The sequence below is a fragment of the Bufo bufo genome, chromosome 8 (assembly GCF_905171765.1).
Source record: "Bufo bufo chromosome 8, aBufBuf1.1, whole genome shotgun sequence".
NCBI lineage: Eukaryota > Metazoa > Chordata > Amphibia > Anura > Bufonidae > Bufo > Bufo bufo.
Window position 1 is genome coordinate 20,400,614 of NC_053396.1, and position 24,136 is coordinate 20,424,749.

The 24,136-nt window shown below is 46.6% G+C and overlaps 1 protein-coding gene across 1 annotated transcript in view; it reads left to right on the top strand.

The window, feature by feature from the left end:
- The window catches only part of COL27A1 (collagen type XXVII alpha 1 chain), a 282,597-nt gene that overhangs the window by 76,097 nt on the left and 182,364 nt on the right, over window positions 1-24,136 (top strand). The window contains exons 8-12 of the mRNA XM_040404975.1: window positions 1,546-1,590; window positions 2,327-2,380; window positions 9,998-10,042; window positions 14,141-14,194; window positions 22,080-22,124. Coding sequence (XP_040260909.1) covers window positions 1,546-1,590; window positions 2,327-2,380; window positions 9,998-10,042; window positions 14,141-14,194; window positions 22,080-22,124 — 243 coding nt within the window. The remainder of the gene's footprint in view (window positions 1-1,545; window positions 1,591-2,326; window positions 2,381-9,997; window positions 10,043-14,140; window positions 14,195-22,079; window positions 22,125-24,136) is intronic.

Here is a 24,136-nt window from a genome sequence, read left to right on the forward strand (position 1 = left end):
TTTTTGTATCGTGTTTTTGAGGCTTATTTGCCCATTTATTGTGTTTTTGCAAAAACGCCAACACACATTTCACGTGCATATATTTTATTTTTTTAAAGGGGGGTAGATGTAGAAATCTTGAGCATCTCAAGTGTTTGTGCGCTTTTTACCCTTTTCAATGCAAAGTGATCTGTGGAAAATCTGCATCAGATCCACACCAAAGACTGCAAATAACACATGCGGTTTTTGGTGCAGATCTGGTGCAAAAACGCATAGAAATAGACAAAATAAACTGCACAGATTCTCTGTTTTAAAATGTGCACTTGTGTACAGGGGTTGTAACGGATGACCTATCCTCTGGATTGGCCGTCAGTATCTGATTGGTGGGGGTCTGACACCCGGGACTCTGCCAATAAGTTCTGTGAGAAGCCACCAGTGCTCCTGTGAGTGCCTCTGCCTTCTCCTTGCTTTCCCTAGGCCAGCGATGACACGTTCACCAGTCACGTGGCCACATAGACGTGACTGGGACTGAGCTGCGATACCGAGCACAGCCACTATTCGTACGGCGCAGTGCTTGGTAATCACGGAGAAGGCAGCGGCGCTCATAGTGTCGGATCCCCCACCGATCAGATACTGATGACCTATCCAGAGGATATATCAGTTATAAAATCTTTTTAAGCCTTTCATTTTGATACCTCTCCAGATGAAAAAATGTTCTGCACAGAGGAAGAGATGCTCTGCGTAGCGATTCTTTGCTCTGGTATAGAGTTTAGATATGGGGACTGAGTATACCGAAGTATTCATAGGTGGAATCTGCATATACATATCAGTCCAGATTTCAAGATGGCTGACCTTTCCTGATCATGACCTGCTGGCACAGGGGCCACCCTCATTTCATACTGCAGGCATGCTCAACCTGTTGTAAAACTACAACTCCCACAATGCCCTGCTGTAGGCTGTTCGGGCATGCTGGGAGTTGTAGTTTTGCAACAGCTGGAGGGCCACAGGTTGAGCATGCCCGCCTTAAAGGGACTGTCCAGCATAAGAAAACCTTTGCAGTTTTCTTCGAGCACCACACAGGTCCATGGATTGTGTCCATACTTGCCAGCTTTTTCTGAAGCTTCATCCAGGAGGCCTGGTCTTCTCTTTGGGCATCTCCGCACTCCTTTTCTCAAGCCACAACCTGTTCCGAAAGGCAACACCTCTAAAGTGTGTGCTTGGACACCAGAACTGAGCCCGAGGACAGGGTTGCCTTCTGAGAGGTAACGGGATGCTTCTGCAGGGTCCAGGAGGTCTCCCTATCTTTTCCAAAGTTGGCAGATATGGTTGTGTCTTGTATTGAAACTACAATACCACACAGAGCCAGCGGATTTGCTATGGAAATGCACTTGCGGAATTTCTGCAAGCCTAGCCGTGCCCGTGTGCAGGTAATTTGGGGATCCCCAGGAGCTGGAGACCTTTCCATGCAGTAATGTGGTTGGAGATGGCTGCTCTACAGTCTCTGTATGACTTTACGTGAATACCTATTGACTACTCACGGGACTTTGCTTCTTTTTTTTTTTTTAGGGACAGAAGGGTTATCCCGGACCGCAAGGTCTTCCTGGTGAACCGGTAAGATGATCGCCGTCCTTTATGAATGACTTTTATGTGTCCACTATTGAGTACAGGTGACGATGAAGTAACATACGAGCAAGTCAGGAGGAAAACATTGAGGAGGTCCAAAAGGATGCGGGTTTGAGATCATATAGTTTGGGTAATTTACAGCGTCCAGGCCGCATAATGGTGATGTAGGCTCCCCGATCCCACGCAGAGCGGCTGTCTCTTTTACTACCTGAGGGGCCCCAGTATTCCAGCGGCTGCTCCCCTCGCAGGAGTCCGTCTCCCCGGTCTCTGGAGGACTCTGAAAATGACAGCCAGGGATAGTTTTCAGCGTGAGTGTGTTTTAACGTGACGTTTTAGTGGAAATCGCCAGCGCAGTGCCTAATCCGTGCATTAACCCTTGCAGTGACAGGATTACGGCGCACACTGTAACCCCCTTGTTCCCTGCGCTCTCTCCCCCCCCCCCCCCCGTCCTCCTCCTTCCTTCATGTTTGGATAAGTCGGGCTGCGCAGGGATGGAAATGAATAGTAGGGTTGTTTCAAGAGAGGCCATTGACTCTTTAAAGCATCTTGGCAACGGGCGAATGTCCCAAATCCTTCCATATGTTAGAGATAAAGATTTCACTGACTTTGCTATTTGGTTAGGCACGAGGATGGGCGCTCCGGATTTTCTGGCTTGCAGAGGGTTAAGGGGGCAATTGAATGAATTAGTGCATTTTCATGACGTTGCCGTTCATTTCTCTTGCAGGGAGAACGCGGACCTGAAGGAAGTCCAGGGGCCAAAGGTTATCCTGGCAGGCAGGTGCAGTAACTCTTACCATGCTGTGAGCAGGTTATCTCTGCAGGGTTCGGGGGTGATTGGTGGATATGCAGGTAGCTTAGTACATGTGTATAAAAAAATAGTCAGTCTTAAAATATATATATATATTATTTTATTTTAAATATGTTTCAGATTAAAGAGATTGTCTCATTCAAGCAACGTATTCCTTAAAAAAAAAACACGATCGGCAGGGGTCCGAGAACAACGAGATTAGGGGCCGTGTTCTCCCATTTGAATGGAGCGGCGGACATGCATACTCGCCCTCCGCTCCATAAGCAGCAGCCCAATTGGGGTGGAAAGGCAGCGTGCATGCATGTCTGCCCCTCCATTTAAATGTCGTACCCCTGCCAATCAGACACATACAATAAGGCCCCTTTCCCACGAGAGATTTTCCCGCCGGGGTGCAATGCGTGACGTGAACGCACAGCACCCGCACTGAATCCTGACCCAGTCATTTCAACGGCTCTGTGTACATCAGTCCTGCGTTGCGTGAAAATCGCAGCATGTTCTATATTCTGCGTTTTTCACGCAGCCCTGGCCCCATAGAAGTGAATGGGGCTTCAGTGAAAAACGCATCGCGTCCGGAAGCAAATGCATTTTTCACTGATGGTTGCTAAGAGATGTTTGTAAACGCATCAAAACGCATTGCACCCATGCAGAAACAACAGAACGCAATTGCAGACAAAACTGACTGAACTTGCTTGCAAAATGGTGCGAGTTTCACCGAACGCACCCGGAGCCGATCCGTCATGCTCGTGTGAAAGAGGCCTAAGGCAGGGGTGCTCAACCTGCGGCCCTCCAACTGTTGTAAAACTACAACTCCCACCATGCCCTTCTGTAGGCTGATAGCTGTAGGCTGTCCGGGAATCATGGGAGTTGTAGTTTTGCAACAGCTGGAGGGCCGCAGGTTGAGCATGCCTGGCCTAAGGTATGCAGACAGATTAGAGGCATACCAGCATGACTGAGGCCAAAAACTGAAGGTTTACAAACGACATCTCTTAGCAACCATCAGTGAAAAACGCATCGCAACGCAGAACTGATGCGTGAAAAAAAAAACGCTCCTATACACAGACCCATTGAAATGAATGGGTCAGGACTCAGTGCGGGCGCTATGCGTTCACGTCACGCATTGCGCCCGGGCGGAAAACTCGCTCGTGTGAAAGGGGCCTAAGGGATAAGCCTTGAATACATGGGACAACCCCTTTAATGCCTTTCTCTTGTCCTGATTCCGGCCCAGCGGTCATATGACATGTACTGATAGACTATAGGTACGGGTACAACTGGTACATTTGGTGGTAAATTGCCTCTGCATTTGGCGGGTATTCCAACCTCAGCCATGATTGACGGAGAGAGGAATACAGAGACTTGTAATGCACTTTTCTCCCAGGGACTCGGTGCAGTTGGGGTGACCCCCTGGAAAGTCATTGGCTGCCCCCAACACGCACTAGAGTCCGTTGTGTAGGAAGCCAATTTTGCCTATTTATGAATTTTTGGAAACACGGGGAGAACATACAAACTCCATCTTGTCTCTGGTCGGATTCGCACTCAAGACCCCAGCGCTCCAAGGCGCCAATGCTAACCGCCGAGCCACCATATGGGGATTTAAATGAAAACGTTAAAGGAACCTTTTTGTGTGATCTTGTTAGATCTGTAAGAGAATTGTGAGTGCACGGAGAGTGAATCCTCATCAGACAGAATCCCGTCCTGAGCAGATGTGACGGTCGCCACGTTCACATGAAGACGGTGCAGTCGTAGAGTTTGTACTAAGGGTCCGACTCCTGAATTGAACGTGGATCACCCTAGAAGTCCGGGTTTTAAACCCAGAATAGGGGTTTTTAAGTATGGCCACCCTACAGAGCAGCCCGATGGTCAAGATTTAGTCATTTTTTTGCATTTCGATATGAAACAGAAACAGATGTCCCCATGAAGCAGAGCTCAGACAGGATATCTATGCGTCTCTGCAGATTACAGTGTATCTCTCACTGGATAGGCTCCAAAGCAGAATATTTCAGATTTCATACAAGAGCAGAGATTCCGGCATTGCAGCCGCTTCAGGGTTAGTTGTAGCCGTACCTATAGTCTATCAGTACATGTCATATGACCGATGGGCCGGAATCAGGACAAGAAGTTCCTTTCTGTGCTTTTTAAAAAAAATCTTGGACACATAGTAATGAACCTCGGGTTATTAGCCGTGCCATGACTTTTCTTACTGAGTGCTTTATTTGTTATCAGCCCCCCCTTCCCCGATACTACATGAGCGGCACTCTGACCCGCTGAACACACTGGATCTTTGGTATGAGGACTGGTGTGCATTCCTATGGCATTCTCAACGTGGGTCTCCGTTTTGCCGACCTACAGTCCAGTTTGACGGCACTGCGATAAAAATCATCATCTTGTACATTCAGTGGCGTAACTACAACTGACTGGGCCCCACAGCAAATTTTTGAAAGGGAGCCCCTTCCTTCTTTGCAACCTCCAACTCACGTGCAACCCCCTACTCCTGTGGCCAGTCAAGATTGAGCTCTCAGACCAGGCCCGTTAGTTTCCTACAGTGTCCCAGGGTCCTTGTCCCAGTTTAAATGGGTGGTGAGAGCCGGCAATGGGATTATGGTCTCATCAGGTGCTGCCAACCAGTAAGAGAAGTGGGCTTGAGGCATTACAATTGCATTGCGTTAGGGTCAGACAGCACCCGGAAAAGGCCTAATTTTTATCTTTGCCATGGGGTTCCCATTTTTAAGACTATATCTTATTGGCGCTACTATATCACGGTCCATTCTCACTCCCCCGCAGCATCCCCATGATGAACACTTAGCCCTTAGGCCTCCTGCACACGACCGTATGGCTTTTTCTGTGTTTTGCGGTCCGTTTTTCAGTTTTTTGTTTCCTTTTGTGTTTCCGTTCCTGCTCCGTTTTTCCGTATGGCATATACAGTAATTACATAGATATAATTGGGCTGGGCATAACATCTTCAATAGATGGTTCCGCAAAAAACGGAACGGAAACGAAAGACATACGGATGCATTTCCGGATGTGTTCCGTTTTTTTGCGGACCCATTGACTTGAATGGAGCCACGGAACGTGATTTGCGGGCAATAATAGGACATGTTCTATATTTAAACAGAACGGAAATACGGAAACGGAATGCATACGGAGTACATTCCGTTTTTTTTTGCGGAACCATTGAAATGAATGGTTCCGTATACGGAACGCAAAAAACGGGGGGAAAAAAGGGTTGTGTGCAGGAGGCCTAATCCTGTGACTAGAGGATAAGTATCTGATTGCTGAAGGTCTAACTGCTGGGACCCCCAGCGATCACCAGACCAGAGGTCCTGGAGTCTCCACGTGGATTGACAAGCAGTGCACATGCATGACCAGTACTCCATTCATTTATGTTGAATGGACCGCTCTATCTCTGACTGTCTCATAGAAGTGAATGTAGTGGTGGCCACATATGTCTACTATGGGGACTCTGGTGAGTGTTGAGGGTCCCAGCTGTCAGACATTCAGCGATCAGATCTCTATCCCCTATTCTCAGGATGAGGAGATAAGTAGATGGCTTCTTTATTCTAAAAACAACCCCGCACCTGTCAATCGGTTGTGTGTAGTGTTGCAGCTCAGTCCCATCCACTGGAGCTGCAATACCAGGCACAACCCGTGGACAGAGTGGGGTCATTTTTGGAATAAAGGAGCAATATTTTATTAATTCTGGACAACCCCTTTAAGAGACAATACAGAACATATAAATAGTACATTGCGACTTTGGCCAGACTGGATATGGTGCATCTCAAAGTATCTCATTTCTCTTCTGTGTCAACTAGATATATGCTCATTTTCTATGTAAAGGAATGACCATTAAATGCAAGTTATTGATTTCTCAATATCTCAAAAAACAGGAAACCTAGTGATCTGAAAACTGCCTAAAATGCTTCAATGTTGAGGATAATATTCTGTCTGTATTTTCTCTTCTCTTGGTAATCTGTTTGCATAATGAAAGGGGGAACTCTACATTTCCACATCTAAGGCTACTTTCACACTCGCGTTGTGGTTTCCGTTTCTGGGATCCGTCCAGGGCTCTCACAAGCGGTCCAAAACGGATCAGTTTTGCCCTAATGCATTCTGAATGGAAAAGGATCCGCTCAGAATGCATCAGTTTGCCTCCGTTCCATCTCCATTACGCTCTGGAGGCTGCTTGCCGCGTTTTTGCTGTCCGTCTGACGAAACTGAGCCAAACGGATCCGTCCTGGCACAGAATGTAAGTCAATGGGGACGGATCCGTTTTCTATGACACAATCTGGCACACTAGAAAACGGATCCGTCCTCCATTGACTTTTAATGGTGTTCGAGACGGATCCGTCTTGGCTGTGTTAAAGATAATACAAACGGATCCGTTCTGAACGGATGCAGACGGTTGTACTAGCTGAACGGCTCCGTCTGTGCAGATCCATGACGGATCCGCACCAAACGCGAGTGTGAAAGTAGCCTAATTAAAGGGGCCAAGTGCAAGTTTGGAAATAACATCTGAAGATGGTGATTTGTTTTTAATTGAAGCCCCGTGACCCCAGATTTCAACATCAATCAATGTACCCCCATTGACAAAAAAAAATACCGCACCCAGATAGAAATGTCGGATTGCTGCAAAACTCTGCATGCAGTTATCCCTCAGGCAGATAAGTAAATGATTACAGGTGAGGTCCGATTAGACATTGGGTCTTGTCACAAGAAGGCGTAAAGTTTTCTTCCTCTACTGCCCTATAAAAAGGCTTGCAGAGGCTACTTTTGGGTAGTGTACCTCTTGGTGGGAGATTGTTGACTGCTAGACATGCCTCTACGAGACTCTCAAAGACATTTTGCCCAGTTGACAGACTTTGGGGGGGGGGGGGGGAACATCATTGGACTGGGAGAAGCAGGATTGCCGTTTCAACAAATTGCTCGCCATCTAGGCTGTTCTGATCTAGCGGTTAGAAGGTGTTGGGAACAATGGTGTCACGCTTCGGTGTGGGAGGGAAACGCCACACTGATCATGGGAGTGAAGGGGGGAACAGGGAATCGGGCCTGAGAACTAGGGAAGGAAAATGGACACCTCCTAGTGAAAACCCTAACCAAAATCCTGACTTACTACCAGTATGAACAGACCCCAAAGGTAGGCGAGTTCATACGCAGGAATACCTAGAGTCCTATCAAGCCCTATAGGACCCTGGCACTAATGGCAGGGACAAGACTACCTGTTCCTCCAAAAGGAAGGACGAACAGGAGTCTCCTTCAGGCCTAATACAAACAATAAGGAAATGCAACACACAGAATCCAAACAAAATACAAAAGGGAAAGGAAAGACTTAACTTCAAAGGAGCAATGGAAGCACCAGGAACTCAGCCAAGATCCAACCACAATCTATCCAACGGTCCAAACAGAAGCTATAAACCGCACAGCATTGTGGGGGAAGCAACTATAAATAGAGAAGGTTAAATTACCCTAATAGTCACACCTGGGCAAAGAAGGTGTGGAAAGCACCAGAAACAACACAGACATCATTTGATCCAAACGAAAAACATGTCAAATCAAACCACGTGTTGCTAGTCTCGCCGATCTCCTGCCACCTGTCGCGGGAACGTCCATGAAAAATGGTTACATGAGGGCATAGATGGCCCATCCATTACACACTACTGTCTCTGGCCAGTCCAATTTCAGGCACTTAGCAGAAGTAAATTTGGTGTCACTGCCATTCACAGCCAGCCACTGTTGCCTTCGTTTTCAGTGATGTCATGAAGGAGAATCCTGGACTGCTATGGACCGGAACATAATCCAGGTTCTATTTGGGATCCCACGATCGTCAGGTTCAAGTATGGAGGTCTCGTGGTGAGCGATTCAGTCCTGCCTCTACTGTGGAGTGACACACTGCCCCAACTACTGGTGTGATGATCTGCGGAGCCATCACATATGACAGTCGGTCACCCCTAGTAGTGATACCAGGGACACTGACAGCTCAGTGATATGTGCAGGACATCCTGCCCCCACATGGGTTCCTCTCATGGCAGGACTTCCAATAATGTCTCTTCCAGATTACAGCACTTTCTTGGCTGCCCGGTCACCTAGTTTATCACCAATCGAACATTTATGGGACCAGGTGTGATTCGTGCTTCAGCAACCTACAAGTGTCCAGGATCTACAGGCCCAGCTGTAAAATCTGTGAGCAAATGTGCCACCGGCTACCATATAGAACCTGAATGCCTCCATGCCCAACAATATCTCATCTTATATCCAGGCTAGAGGCTGTATCTCATCTTGAATCCAGGCTAGAGGCCGTATCTCATCTTGATTCCAGGCTAGAGGTCGTATCTCATCTTGTATCCGGACTAGAGGCCGTATCTCATCTTGTATCCGGACTAGAGGTTGTATATAATCTTGTATCCAGACTAGAGGCCGTATCTCATCTTGTATCCAGACTAGAGGCCATATCTCATCTTGTATCCAGACTAGAGGCCATATCTCATCTTGTATCCAGACTAGAGGCCGTATCTCATCTTGTATCCAGACTAGAGGCCGTATCTCATCTTGTATACAGACTAGAGGCCGTATCTCATCTTGTATCCAGACTAGAGGCCGTATCTCATCTTGTATCCAGACTAGAGGCCGTATCTCATCTTGTATCCGGACTAGAGGCCGTATCTCATCTTGTATCCGGACTAGAGGCCGTATCTCATCTTGTATCCGGACTAGAGGCCGTATCTCATCTTGTATCCGGACTAGAGGCCGTATCTCATCTTGTATCCGGACTAGAGGCCTTTTCTCATCTTGTATCCGGACTAGAGGCCGTATCTCATCTTGTATCCGGACTAGAGGCCGTATCTCATCTTGTATCCGGACTAGAGGCCGTATCTCATCTTGTATCCGGACTAGAGGCCGTATCTCATCTTGTATCCGGACTAGAGGCCGTATCTCATCTTGTATCCGGACTAGAGGCCGTATCTCATCTTGTATCCGGACTAGAGGCCGTATCTCATCTTGTATCCGGACTAGAGGCCGTATCTCATCTTGTATCCGGACTAGAGGCCGTATCTCATCTTGTATCCGGACTAGAGGCCGTATCTCATCTTGATTCCAGGCTGGAGGCCGTATCTCATCTTGTATACAGACTAGAAGCCAATAAATCTCTCCTTATAACCACTTACATATATCATCATTATATTCACACATAGAAAGTTTCATTCCAACAAAAACTTCTTGGTGCGGTATTTTTATTTTTTTTTGTCAATGAGTTTATTTGGGATTAATTGAATCTTGAGAAATGGAAAATGGCTCCAAATTCTAACACAAAAGTTTACAAGTCCTTACAAGAAGCTTTGAAAAATATCCTTTTGGATCACTTTGAAAAACCCAAAAGCTAGTCTCCCTACAAGAATGGAAGCCATAATAAGATTAAGGGTAGACATGTGAAACACCACTTCATTTTTGAGGGTAGGTTTGAACTTATTGGCCATCCTTGAGATGCAGCAAAGGATGGTCTCTGACTGCTTTTCTTATTGATTATTATGTGGATGGCCGCTGGTACTCTGGGACAGTTCTGAATATGTTTTCCTCTGTCTTTTTATGTCTTTTCTCCAGGGATTACCAGGACCGATAGGAGCTCCAGGACCGAAGGGAAGTCGGGTTAGTGTCCCAATACTCACCCTACTTTGTAGACCATCTACAAAGGTGCCTCTAAGACAGCACAGTGGAATTGTACTGTGAATATTACAATAATTGTATAGATCCGAGCTGTTAATAGAGCTGTGACTTGGGCCCTGAGCCATAAGACGAGTAGCTGTGTATGTTAGATAGTCCTTGAATTCATGGTGTATTATTGATATTGTGTGTTTTTATTTCAGTCCTGTTATATGGTTGTCAGAATGGACACATACAGTCATTAAATTAGGTACCGGGAGTCAAGAACTGGATTTCCATTGATAGCCTCATATCCAGGAAAAATGTGTGAATTTTTTGGTTTGTTAAAGAACTGGCGGTGAAGAGGAGGGACTCGTTGTGCCATTTCATCAGTAGGGAGTAGTCAGACTCTGAGTAGTCAGACTCTGAGTCCCGACCTCCGCCTCCCTCCCGCTGTATGTGACATGATGTCCTTCTTTTTACCAGATCCGTCAAAGCAGATACCAGATTTTCCTTAAAGTGGTTTTCACACCAAAATCCTCAAAATGTACTCGTGGCTTTAGTCATGGATTTGCCCCCGGGTCTCATCTTTTTGCTTTGCACTGAATATCCGCAACATACAATTGATTTGCTATGGATTTCAAAATCCACACCGCAGGTCCGTTTCTGCACAGAAAACGTCTGCACCGCGTCCATGAGATTTCGAAAAGTCTCGTCTACTTAGCGGGTGTTGTATTGCGTGGCAGATTTCCACCACACAAATCTGTGTGTTAGGCCTCATGCCCATGACTGTATGTCCTATGCGGTCCGCAAAACACGGATACTGACCGTGTGCATGCCGCCAAGTCTGGTAGAAATGTCTTATCCCTGTCCGCACCGCAAAAGGATAGAACTTGCTCTATCTTTTTGCGGAACCCATTCAAGTGAATGGGTCCGCGATCCGCAGGTGGCTGCCCCATGGTCGGTGCCCGTGCATTGCAATTTGTGGTCCTCAGCACGGGGAGCCCACGGTCGTGTGAACAAGCCCTTAAAATGAGCAGGTCATAGGATTTTTACAAGACATTGCAAAATAAGGCCATGTTTGCAGCCCTCCTGGCCCGTTATGTGTCAGCCCCGTCACCCGGTATGCACTTTAACATGGGACAAGCTGCGAGGCAGATGTTATTCACTCAACACTAGATGTGAGATCTTAAAGGGACGGCAACGGTAAAACACATGTAGCATGTAGATGCAGATTTAGATGTAAATGATTCCATATGTGCCTCATATATTTTCTATTGTGACAAGTACAAGTTTTTCTTTTCCGTCATCAGCTGTTTTGCGCAGTGCAAAGGCAGAACGCAATGTTTTTGGTTGGCGTTTGCAGTGCATCAGAACATGGCTTCTCACAGCTGCAGTTTTATGAGTTGACATTTCTTATAGCTCTCGAGATTATCTGCATTACACGCATTACACGTTTAATAATGTGAACAGCGCCGTTCCTGTTCTATAAGACGTCTAGTATTTTCGGACTGCGGTAGTTCCCCATCATGTGGCGGTATCCCTGATGAATACATTTTAGTTGCACGCACACCACCGGTATTTGGCGGCTTCACAGCCATGAAGGTTGACCTTCAAAGGGGCAATGAAAAAGATCTGCTCCCATAATACAATCTAGCAAAGCAAGGGATTCCCACAAGAAGGTCAAGGGCTGAAGTGAATTGATGACTGCAAGATTTTTCAGTTGCTGTACCTCTCGGATAGGATCCAGAGCAATTGTTATGTTTTCATCCTTAAAGGCTATGTACACCTTTGGGGGCAATATTTTTTTATTTATTATTGCATTATACTTATTTTGAGCGAAAAATCATTTTTTCAATTGGTCTTTATTAAAAATAGGGAATGCTTTTTTGTACAGAGCTGAGATGCTGTAGTAGCTGCCGGTGGATTTTCTGTCTTTTCCGTCCTCTGGGGAGCAGACAGACTCCTTATCTCTGCTCTCTGACCTTATAAACACTCAGCTCAATCCTTATCTTACTTATAAGAATGTGGCTTAAATAAGTGTTTATGACCTCTTAGTAGTTTAGAGATAAGGGTTATTGATGACCGGCAGAAAGTGAAAGTACCAGTCACACAGCTAGAAAAACAGTTAACCCTTTGTGACAGAGTGGCTCAATATTTTTAATAAAGGCCAATTGAAAATATGATTTTTAGCCAAAAATGAGTAGAATACAATCATAAACAAAAATTGCCTCCAAAGGTGTACATAGCCTTTAAAGGGGTTGTCATTTATTTTTTTATTTTTTTTTATTTAATCGGCTGGACAACCCCTTTAAAGGGGTTGCCCAAATGTTTTATACTGGTGTCTTATCCTCAGGATAGGTCATTAGTAGGGATGAGCGAATCGACTTTGGATGAAACATCCGAAGTCGATTCGCATAAAACTTTATTTCAATACTGGTACCTTGGAACCGAACTCGAGTTCGGGAAATGTTTTTTTTACAGTATAAATCAATTTCTGAAGTTATTATGCGAAGTCTTGCGATAATAACTTCGACTCATCTGAGCCAATACATTCTAATACTGTACGGAGCCCTCGCTCTGTACAGTATTGAAACGTTTTATGAAACATCCGAAGTCGATTGGCTCATCCCTAGTCATCGGTATCTGATCTGTGGGGTCCGACTCACGAAACCTTTGCCGATCAGTTGTTTAAAGAGACCTTGGTGCTCCCATGAGTGTCGCAGCCTCCTCGGAGCTCACCAAGCACAACCCCGTTCATTGGCTAGTGGCCGTGCTTGGTATTGCAGATCAGGCCCGTTCACTTGAATGGGACTGAGCTGCGCCTGTCTTGTGACCCATGAACTTGATGTCACTGTCCTAGGAAGATGTCCTACACTGCTCACCGGAGCACCGTGGCCTGTTCAAGCAGTTGATCATGGGGCTGCCGGGAGTTCCATCCCCACCGATTAGGTACTGATGACCTATCCTTAGTATAGGTCATCAGTATGGAACACTCGGAAATCCCATTTAAAGACCATTACTTAATGGTCTTGTGCTACAGCTAGGAAACCTCAGTAGGTAAAGGGGAATAGCCTGTCTTTTTGGAACATGCTCCTCATGCTTTTTTTCAAAATAAGTGAAGACAAAAAATGGACGTGGAAGCAACTTGAGATCTTCCGATTACGAATGTGCTCCTTTCTTTCCCAACACACACTCATTAAAGACTTTTTTCCACATGTCGTTCTTTGAAATCCTATTAGATATCTTCTAGTATCATGTTTCTGGGCTGGAGGAGCAATTTAAATGATTCCGTGCAACAATCAGAATATTCCTTGGGCATATTCGAGGAGATTGGGATTTCCATAGCCTTCGTGAAATCAAAGCGGTTACACTAAACCTTCCACTGCGGTTAATATCTATGATCTGGAACTTATTACAGTTGGATTAACTGGAGAAGCTCTCTTAATCTCATCCTCTGTTACCTCTATCTTCTTTTTCCTCCTTGGATGAATTTGAAGATTAGCGGTAGAACTGAATGGGCCGCCTTGTTCTGCTTTGGTTGATAAAGCGACCGAGACCTGAAGGGAACAGAAAATGTCTCGAAATGTGCAAGCACTTAACTAATCCCCAGTATATAGCAGGGACCGGACGTCATTCCTATGTTTAGACTGATGGGTTATGCTACTGTTACCTGACTTTACCGAGCTCATTCTGTTTCAGGGTCTTTGTTTCGTAGATGTTGTTAATGTATTATTACCAGATGACATTTTTGCTTCTGTATTGTTTGTTTCTTTGCCATGACTAACATGATGTGAATTGTCGGCACTAACCCTTAACCAGTATTTATCCACTGCAGGTCCATGCAGGCCGCACGTCCAGGCTCCCTTCTGCATCCCATGGTCCCTGGTGTGAGGGTATGTGCCCTTGGACTACATCGTGGAAGCCAGCACCATGCAGTCCATGGGCATATACACTTGCCTCAAGGTTTATCTCATCACAGAGAGCCGCATACCGGCGCTGGAGGAAAAGAGGTCACCGTCAAGAGATTGATGCCCAAGTAGACTGGAAGCGAGGCATTCCAACCTCAGTCTAACATTGAATTTTTTTCTTTTTCCATCTTAGGGTTATATTGGCCCTCCAGGATTATTCGGGTTACCTGGAGGTGATGGAGATCGCGTGAGTACAATCTATTTATCGGTAGAGTTCGTGCAAGACATGTTGTATGCTCCATGAATGTTTTGACCACAGGTCTCCTTTGACCCATTGATGGCCTTAGTAATCCATGTGTCTACTACCCATCCGCCAACAGTGGTAGTGTCTTTTAAAATATTTCCATTTTTGGGTGAATTTTGCAACCTTTAATGGAAAACTGAGGAAGACAGACAGCCCTATTATCATTTTGCCCACTATGAGGCTGCCCTCGTTTATCATGAGTAATGGTGACCGGTGGTCACCTCCTCTAATAATGAATGTGGAAACCTGGGAAACTGATGCCTCAGCGGAGAAGGACTCAAAAAAATTCCTGCCTTGTTTCATGAACATGGGGATTATGCCTCATGCAGACGACCGTACCACCTCATCTCTATCCACCACCTTACCCTTGCTCTCCTTCCTCCAGTTCTTTATGATCAGCATAATCCAATTCCACTCTCATGCTGCACCAGTTTTCTGTAATGCGCTACCGTGGACAACCAGATTTTATCCTCCCATATTAAAATTTTCAACCGTGCCTTAAAAGCACATCTTTTTAGACCTATTACATTACCTTTTAGGCCTATTACATTACATAAATTGACTACTATCCTTCTATCCTCTTGATTCTTGAGAACCTGATCCATTCAGTTTTGAAACCAGCACCTGGATCTGACTACTTTTCTAATTGCATGTAATTAAAAATGTATTATTGCTACTGAGTTATTCACTGAAATCTATCTGTATAGCGCCACCTGCTGTTTGCTCTTTTCCTTATTTCTCTGGCCACCTTACTGATGTGGTCGCACATGCTCAGTTCCATTCTTCGCCTTCCACCAGCGCTATTGCTCACCGGGATAGAAGCACATGCTCAGTTCCAGCTGCGGCAGAAAAGGCACATCCCCTAAGTTGACAGCTTGAAATTAATCTAGCAGAAGATCTCTTCTCTGGATCCATGTGAGGTACAGGGCTGGTTCTGTTGTTATATGAACCCTCTGACTGTAAAGTGCTGCCGAATACGGTGGTGCTATATAAATGATCAGGAATCCCAATGTTGAAGTCCTGCCAGCTGCTAGACCCATCTGATTTTCCCCTTAACTAAATGTATATTTTTGGCCACAAATTTGTCACCGTGCTCCGACATAGTTGTTGTTTCAGCTGATTACCACGAAATCTGCCCAACTCGATCTCTAGATCAATTATACAGACAGCAAAAGACTTGCATTCCTCTGACAGTTGGAAGAGCCTCGGACTGTAATGCCGCCATTTGACTGATCTAAAAAACATGTCGCCTGTGATGTTCAAAGGATAATTACTAGCATGCCTCTACCCTGATGTTTAACTCATCAAACATGGAAATTACCATTACGGAAATCCGGACCGCCCACCGCAGGCGGCAAGAACCACACTACATCTACGACCCCAACTGAAGTTTTTTTTTGTTTTTTTATGCGTGTTTTTTATAGATTTGTTTTACTCACCAGGTCTTCAGTTTAGAGACTTTTGGGCGCAGTGGTTGAGTTTTATAGGGCAGTGTAACACAGACGAGGAGCGAGTAAATTCAAAAGAGCTCTCCTCAGTGGACGGGAAGTCATGACCCGCTATAAAAGAGCCCAAGGACTCTGAGTAATTATGTCTGGGTTACCATCAGCTGCTTTCATCAAGTGGTAACTTTGGACCACATTTATTAAGTGTTTTAGACTTTTGGGCGTGGCTTAGCAGAGAATGGGTGCAGCCTAACGGAAAGGGGGTGTGCCTTAGTATGCGCCAATGCTCAATCAAAAAATTCACTAAAGTTTTGGTGCATGTTCTAGGGTATAAATTAAGCCAACTTATAGACGGTAAAAAAATTTGAGGGGAATTTTTTACTCTGTCGGTGCAGAATAGTTGGCGCCATGGGATGGAGAATGGCCGAGGCAGCCCAGCACATTTGTTATACCTGAAATCTATGCCAGCTCCTAGCTGGTGTCATTTCAGTTACATGCCTCTTAGAGGGGTTTTCCAAGATCTTTTTACTGATGACCTATCCTCTGATCAGTGGGGGTCTGACACCCGGGTACCCCCTCCGGTGAGCTGTATGAGAAGGCACTGGCACTCGCAGTAGCACCACAGCTTTCTCTCAGCTTACCAAGCACAGCGCCGTACATTGTATAGTGGTTGTGCTTGGTATTGCGCTCAGCCCCGTTCACTTTTATGGGCCTGAGCTTTGCCTAGGCAGTTGTGACCGATGAACATGAAGTCACATGGCCTAGGGAAAGGCTGCGGCACCACTGCGAGCACCGGTGGCTTTTCAGCTGATTGGCGGGGGTCCTGGGTGTTGAACCCCCACTGATCAGATATTGATGACCTATACAGATGAAAAGCCATCAGTTAAAAAAATGGCAGAAAAACCCTTTAATAATTGCGACACATCTGACACCAGTCTAAAGAAGCGCCAGACTGTTCATCCAGCATCAGCCACCTTGATAAATCTGGCACATTTTTTAGACGGTCTAGTCTAGGTTTACACTGCCTATAAATCAGAAAGGGGTAGTAAATCGGCCCCATTGTCTAAGCAGCTGTTAACGACCATGGAAATGTTTTGAAGCTGTACATCTGATGTCTGGAAATCATATCTAAACCCTTACCGGATGAGCATATATTCCTAACAGCTCTGTGCTACTAGTGACGGGGTCCTGAGTCACCCTCGTGAGTGGGAGTTTGGTAATTCCTTAGCAAATATAGACAGTGTGGACATAGATTTATTCACACAGTCCATGAGTAGTCCGCCTATCAAGGGTATATGCTATTGAGACAATGCTTCTATGACGCACTTGGGCATAGAACTACCTGGCAGCACGTCATTAGTAGCATTGGTGACTTGTAATGATGCCGAACCAACTGGGAGTTTTCCTCCTGGGATGGTTACAGGAATTTGCAGCTACGTGTCTGGTCATCGTAGGGACATATCGTTTAGGGCTCATTCAGACGGCCGCAAATTGTTTTGCGCTCCACAAAAGGCATTTTTTGGACCGCGCATGGCCGGCACTATGATAGAAATTCCTATTCTCGACAAGAATAGGACATGCTCAATCTTTTTTGCAGGGCCGCGGACCTTAAATACGGATGCGGACAGCAGGCGGTGTGCTGTCCGCATCTTTTGGGGCACCATTGAAATGAATGGGTCCGTACCCATCCTACAAAATTGCAGAGTGGATGCAGACCCATTCATACGGTCAGAGAGGCTCCAGCAATTTAGGTTGACAGATACAAGCCCCCAATTCTCGTACCTCGACCCATATCATCTATTACTAAATTGAAAGAAAATGTAGAAAGTTGCGCAAATCATTGAACAAAGGATCAGTAAAGCAGAACTTTTATTAAATATACAGTAAAACCAATCAAAATGATCCACACTAGACAGGAATGGAGTCTGTCATACCACCGGCACTGATGTAAAGAAGTCACAGGATATAGAAAAGGGAAGGCAATAATGCTCCTCTCCCTTATTCGAGCCGTAGGTGCCCTGGCAATACAGAGCATGTGCCCTGAGAAGGGTGACCCTGTCCTAGAGCCTCACCCTGTTGCACCCTGCCAAATCCTATGTGCTCTGATGGCACCGGGTTAGAGTAAGTGGCTCTGTTGTGGGTCAAGTAATTTTGGCCTCTGTTATCTCCCTCGATGGTCTCTTTGTATTAATATCTGACCATCATTTTCAGTTTTTTTTTTTTTTTTGCTGCATCTATTACTTGCGTTGTATGTAGTGTTGAGCGAACTGCAAAGTGCCGAACTTTGCGATTTCGGGGACCCGAACCCGAACTTTGCAGCAAAAGTTCGAGTTTGGTGTTCGGGCATTTAATAAAGCTTGTTGAAAGGCTGCAGGTCAGCCAATCAACAAGTTTTTAAGCTGTGGGCACTTAGAAGCCATCACAGCCATGCCTAGTAATGGCATGGCTGTGATTGGCCGGTGCATCATGTGACCCAGCCTCTATATAAGCTGGATCACGTGTAGCACCGCCCATCAGTAGTGCAGGGACAGGAAGCAGGCAGCTGAAGTGAGGGACAGTGTTAGGAATCTCATCTGGCTATTTATTCTGTGGGTGACCTATAGTGATTTTTTTTGTGGGTGCAATCCACCATCTTTGTACCCCTAACACAAAAATATAATCGTTAATTTGTGTTAGTTCGGTGGGTGACATATACCCATTTTTGGTGTGAGGTACACCTGCACTGCATACGTGACAGGGAAATTAATATAGTTAATCTGTCGGTTAGTTCAGTGGGTGACCTCAAAGAATGAGGAGAGCATCAAATAAGGGACGTGGCCCAGGTCGTGGTGCTGCTGGTAGAGCTCCTGTTGCAGGGAGAGGACGTGGTCGATCTGTGCCAGCTACACGCACAAGTGAAACCCCTTCCTCAGGTGCACGTAGGCAACAGAACGTTCAGCGTTATTTAGTAGGCCCGAATACCAGTGTACGAATTGTGAGGCCTGAACAAGTACAGGCGATAGTAGATTGGGTTGCTGACAGTGCCTCCAGTTCCTTCACATTGTCTCCCACCCGGTCTCCTGCTGAAAGACCACAGTTGGCACCTGCAGCCGATGTCCATCAGTCTTTCACCTCACCCCCTTTCAAATCGGCCAAGTAGTCTGAGCCCCAAGTCATGCAGCAGTCTCTTATGCTTTTTGATGACTCTGCTGGCAGGGTTTCCCAGGGCCATCCACCTAGCCCTGCCCCAGAAGTGGAAGAGATTGAGTGCACTGATACCCAACCAATTATGTTTCAGGATGAGGACATGGGAGGACCACCGCAGCACGTCTCTGATGATGATGAAACACAGGTGCCAACTGCTGGGGCTTTGTGCAGTGTGCAGACCGACAAGGAGGGCAGGGGTGAAGAGTGGGTGGAAGATGATGTGGAGGATGATGAGGTCCTAGACCCCACATGGAATCAAGGTCATACGAGTGACGTGTGCAGTTCGGAGGAAAAAATGGTGGTCACACAGCGCCAGCCGCACAGCAAAAGAGGGAGCAGGGTGCAAAAGCAGAGTGGCCGTCCCCTAGCCAGTACGCCTGCTACTGCCCACCGCACCCAAGGAATGAGCACACCAAAGCCAGCTCCAAGGAGTTCCCTGGTGTGGCAGTTCTTCAAACAATGTGCTGACGACAAGATGCGAGTGGTTTGCTTGCTGTGCAATCAGAGCCTGAAGCGAGGCATAAATGTTCTCAACCTGAGCACCACCTGCATGACCAGGCATCTAAATGCAAAGCACGAGCTGCAGTGGAGTAGACACCTTAAAAACCACGAAAGATCTTAGGCTCCTCCTGCTCCCTCTTCTGCTGCAGTCTCAGCCTCTTCCTCCCCCTCTGGAGTGACAGTGGCACCTGCCACCCTGCAAACAGAGGATCTGCCAGCAACACCACCACCGTCACCAAGCATCTCCACACTGTCCCATGGAAGCGTTCAGCTGTCCATCCCCAAAACACTGGAGAGAAGGAGGAAGTAACCCCCTACCCACCCGCGATCCCCGGCCCTTAATGCCAGCATTTCAAAATTCCTTGTCTTTGAAATGCTGTCATTCTGCCTGGTGGAGACGGGGACCTTATGGCAGTGGCTGTCCCGCAATACGTGGTCCCCAGCCGCCACTACTTTTCCGGGCGAGCCATCCCTGCTCTGCACAACCAAGTGGCGGACAAAATCAGGTGTGCACTGCGCAACGCCATCTGTGGCAAGGTCCACATAACATCCGATATGTGGACCAGTAAGCACAGTCAGGGACGTTATATCTCCATAACTGCACACTGGGTAAATGCAGTGGCGGCTGGGCCTGAGGCGGATAGCAGTTTGGCCCATGTCCTTCCGCCACCGAGGATTGCAGGACGTTTCTCGTTGCCTCCTCCTCTACCGCCTTCTCATCTGGTCAGCGTAACACAGCAGGCTGATTTGAAACTTATCAGTTTGGGGGAAAAAACCCCACACCGCGCAGGAGCTGTGGACAGGCATGGAACAACAGACCGATGAGTGGGCGAGTACAAGCGCACTCTGGTAGACGCGCTGCTGATGGCATTCCCACCTGACAGCGGGGGCACAGTGGAAGCACAAGGCGAAGGCAGAGGAGGAGGAAGAAGTCGCCAACGCAGCTGGGGCACCGCCAGCACCTCAGAAGGGGGGGTTAGCATGGCCGAAATGTGGAAAAGCTTTGTCAGCACGCCACAACAACCAGCACCACCAGCTGATACGGAACGTCTTAGCAGGAGGCAGCATTTCAGCAACATGGTGGAGCAGTATGTGTGAACACGCCTACACTTACTGAATGATGGGTCTACCCCCTTCAACTTCTGGGTCTCCAAATTGGGCACATGGCCTGAGCTTGCCCTTTACGCCTTGGAGGTGCTGGCCTGCCCTGCGGCCAGGTTATTGTCCGAACTGTGTGATCACAGACAAGCGCAGCCGCCTGTCCACAGCCAACGTGGACAAGCTCACGTTCATTAAAATGAACCAGGCATAGATCCCACAGGATCCCCTTGTGCTGAGTAGACATGTATACCGGCCGCACCCAGCCATTGTACTCCAGCGCACTTTCTCTTTGCGTTCTCTTTTCCATTTCCCAATGTTTTGGGGCCTTCCCAAATTTATAAAAATTAATAAATAAAGGAAAAACAAAAACAGTCTTGGCTATCCCCTCCTCCTCCGCTTCCACCTACACCGCCACGTCTACCGCCTCCTCAACCTCTCACTCCACTTTGACCTCCGCCTCCTACTTCAAGATTATTATTATTATATTTTTTTTCTATTCTGTTATTTTAAGTCATTTTCCCTATCCACGTTTGTTTGCAGTGCAACTTTCCTGCTCTTACCCCCATTTTGCTTCCTTTTGCAGCCCTCTAGCCCTTACTATGACCATTTTAGTGCACCAAAGTTCGGGTCCCCATTGACTTCAATAGGTTTCGAGTTCGGGTCCCGAACCCTAACTTTGACCCGAAGTTCGGCCGAACCCGGCAGACCCGAACATCAACGGGTCCGCTCATCCCTAGTTGTATGCCTTAATGAGTCCCCCAATGATCCTTAGAGGGGTTATCCCATGTAAAATGTAAAAAATGAACATCGGACAACATGTAGTACATGTCAATCTCTAACAAAGCTAGAACCAGCCCTGCACCTCTCATGGATCCATAGATCTCCCCGTTCATTGTTCCAGTTGCTCTGCTAGATTAATTCCAAGCTGGCAGCTCAGGGGGTTCGTCCTTTCTCAGGGTGGCATGTCCCTCCTCACAGGTCATGTCCCTTTTGCTGCAGCTTTCTCCCTGTATCTAACAGTAAATAGGGCCGGTGGCAGTTGAAGAATTTAACGGAGCATGTGTGACCACCTCAGTGAAGTGGCTAGAGAAATAAGGAAAAGAGCGAACAGCAGGTGGCGCTATGCAGATAGATAGTTTTTTATTGAATAATTACAAAATTATTAATTAAATTCAATTACAAAAGTATTTCGATTCAGGTTTGAAAAATGTAGACTATTTTACCTGGAACAACCCCTTTAATGTATAGGGAAAATATTCGGGATTCTAGAATAGGGTGTTTGGTAGGGTGCACTGTGATGGGCATTACTAGTTTGGGCATTTTGTATTACTAGGGTTATTAATATGAAAATCATCAGAAGCCTTACTTTTCCAATTTTATGAAAATTTTGACAACCCCTTTGCTGGACCGGCTTTAATTTAGGCATTTCCCATTTCATGGAGCGTATTAAAGGCTCAGCCTCCCCGTATCGGCGAGGCCGGCCCTTCTTTCAGCGCTTTGTATGATTTTATTTCTATTTAGTGCTTTTTCACATTCTGTACCTAGATGTCTTTGTGAATGTGTAACCTAAGCTGTCTTCTTCTCTTTCCACGCAGGGTTTGCCTGGAGTTCCCGGGAAGAGGGGCACGATGGGTAGGCCGGTAAAGTTTTTCCTTGTCTACTTTGCAGTCCTAATGTAATGAAACCGGAAACCGAGTCTTCCTAGTGCTAACTGTAATGTCATATGTCCCCCCCCCCGTGTGTAGCAGATGATTAACGAGACGCGTCCATGTCTTGGTCATCTTCTCATCTCTGTCTAACCTACCTCACGCACAAAGATGATGCTGTTTCAGGCTTCGGGGAAAGAATGCACAGTAGCGGCAGGCAATCCAATACTCCCAGCATGCACCAATAGAAAGGGACAATAGGTACCGTAGTCCTCCCCTTTTGCTGAAAGCACGTTTATTAAAGTGAAATGACCCTAAATAGCCCAATTTAAACCTCACCGTGACCCATTATTGAGTCACATTGCACAGGCAAAATCTCATACAGTAGATGAGAAGTTTCATCGGCGCAGAATTAGCCTCTCAACATAGGGGAAATTAAAATGGAGGTAAATCAACATTCAGTTGTAGGGAAAACCTGTTTTCAAAACCCCTATTAGGTAACTCTGAGTTAATAGTTAGGAGTATCAGTTCGGGAACCTCATCTAGTAGCTGAGAGCTCTGGAGGACCCGCCATGTCCTTGCATTACACAGGCATCCTCAACCTGCGGCCCTCCAGCTGTCGTAAAACTACAACTCCCACAATGCCCCGCTGTAGGCTGATACCTGTAGGCTGGTCGGGCATGCTGGGAGTTGTAGTTTTGCAACAGCTGGAGGGCTGCAGTTTAAGGATGCCTGGTGTAATGCTTTGTTTCACCTGTGGTGGCGCTGCAAGGTCCTTGTACAGTCCCCTTAAAGGGGGGGGGGTACCCTTTACCTTCAGAACAGCATCAGTTCTTCTAGGTCAGGCCAGGGGTGCGCAACCTTTTCTGGTCGGGGCCACATTGTCAGCCTGAACCGATTCCAAGGGCCGAAAATAAAACTTAAAGGGCTATTACCAACTGAAATACTATTTTGATGCCATATTGAACACACAGTATATTTCATAAATGTCTAGTTACACTTCTAGGACTCGTCCCATCTAATGGAAGAATACATGAAAGGTACCTGTGAGCGGCCACAAGACATAGACCTAGAATGGTGTCGAGGGCCGCAGGTCGTGCACCCCTGTTCTAGCCAGACTTGCACACCGTTTTTGAAGAAACTCAGGAGGGAGGTTGTTCCAAACATGGAGATCTTCTGTGGATGTAGGCTTGCTCAAATCCTTCTGTCTCTTCATGTAATCCCAGACAGACTTGTTGATGTCAAGATCAGGGCTCTGTGGGGACATATCATCACCTCAAGGACTATTTGGTCCATATTTAGTAATGTGTCCAGTACCGTGAATCCATGCTCTTTCTATACCTGGGAGTCCGGTGGGCGATCCTATCACTGATTGATATTCACCCCAGCTATCTGTCCGTCATGGATAGGACCTCCCAATTGACTCCTAAGAGTAGAAGGTTCCCAAAAAAATGATGCCTCGGTCTCCCACAGTGTGACAGGTTCACTTCAAGGGGAGTCACCACAATCTTAAACTATTATCTGCAGTAACACATAGGTAGTACCGCTGATATGGAGTCCGAATGCCATGCCCCCTGTATAAAGCTCCACTGTGTATGCGCACAGGAGTCCTCTCCATATGTTAGCACTGCGCAGCAGTCCTGACCGTGTATTGCAGTGCAGCTATTATACGCCGACAGCGGGGGGCAGTAAGAAAACAATAAAATGGCGATATGGACTCCTTATTTGCAGCGCTATTTATGGACTACTGCAGATACCGTAATAGTCCTGAATTGTGGCGCCAAAGACAAGATTTGTGTCTCTGCGGGACAGGTACATCTCCACGAATTAGGCAGGAGGCACCTTTCTTCTAAGCCCTGCTCCATGTGAAACGGCAGGAGACATGTTGTTCTGGGTCCTGCGCCAGGTCCGTAAACTGATGTCGGTGACCGCTTGTGTACGCAAGGTCTGATAGATGCTGTCTTTCGAGGAGGCAGGTCATGCTTGTCGATTTTGGAGCCATATTT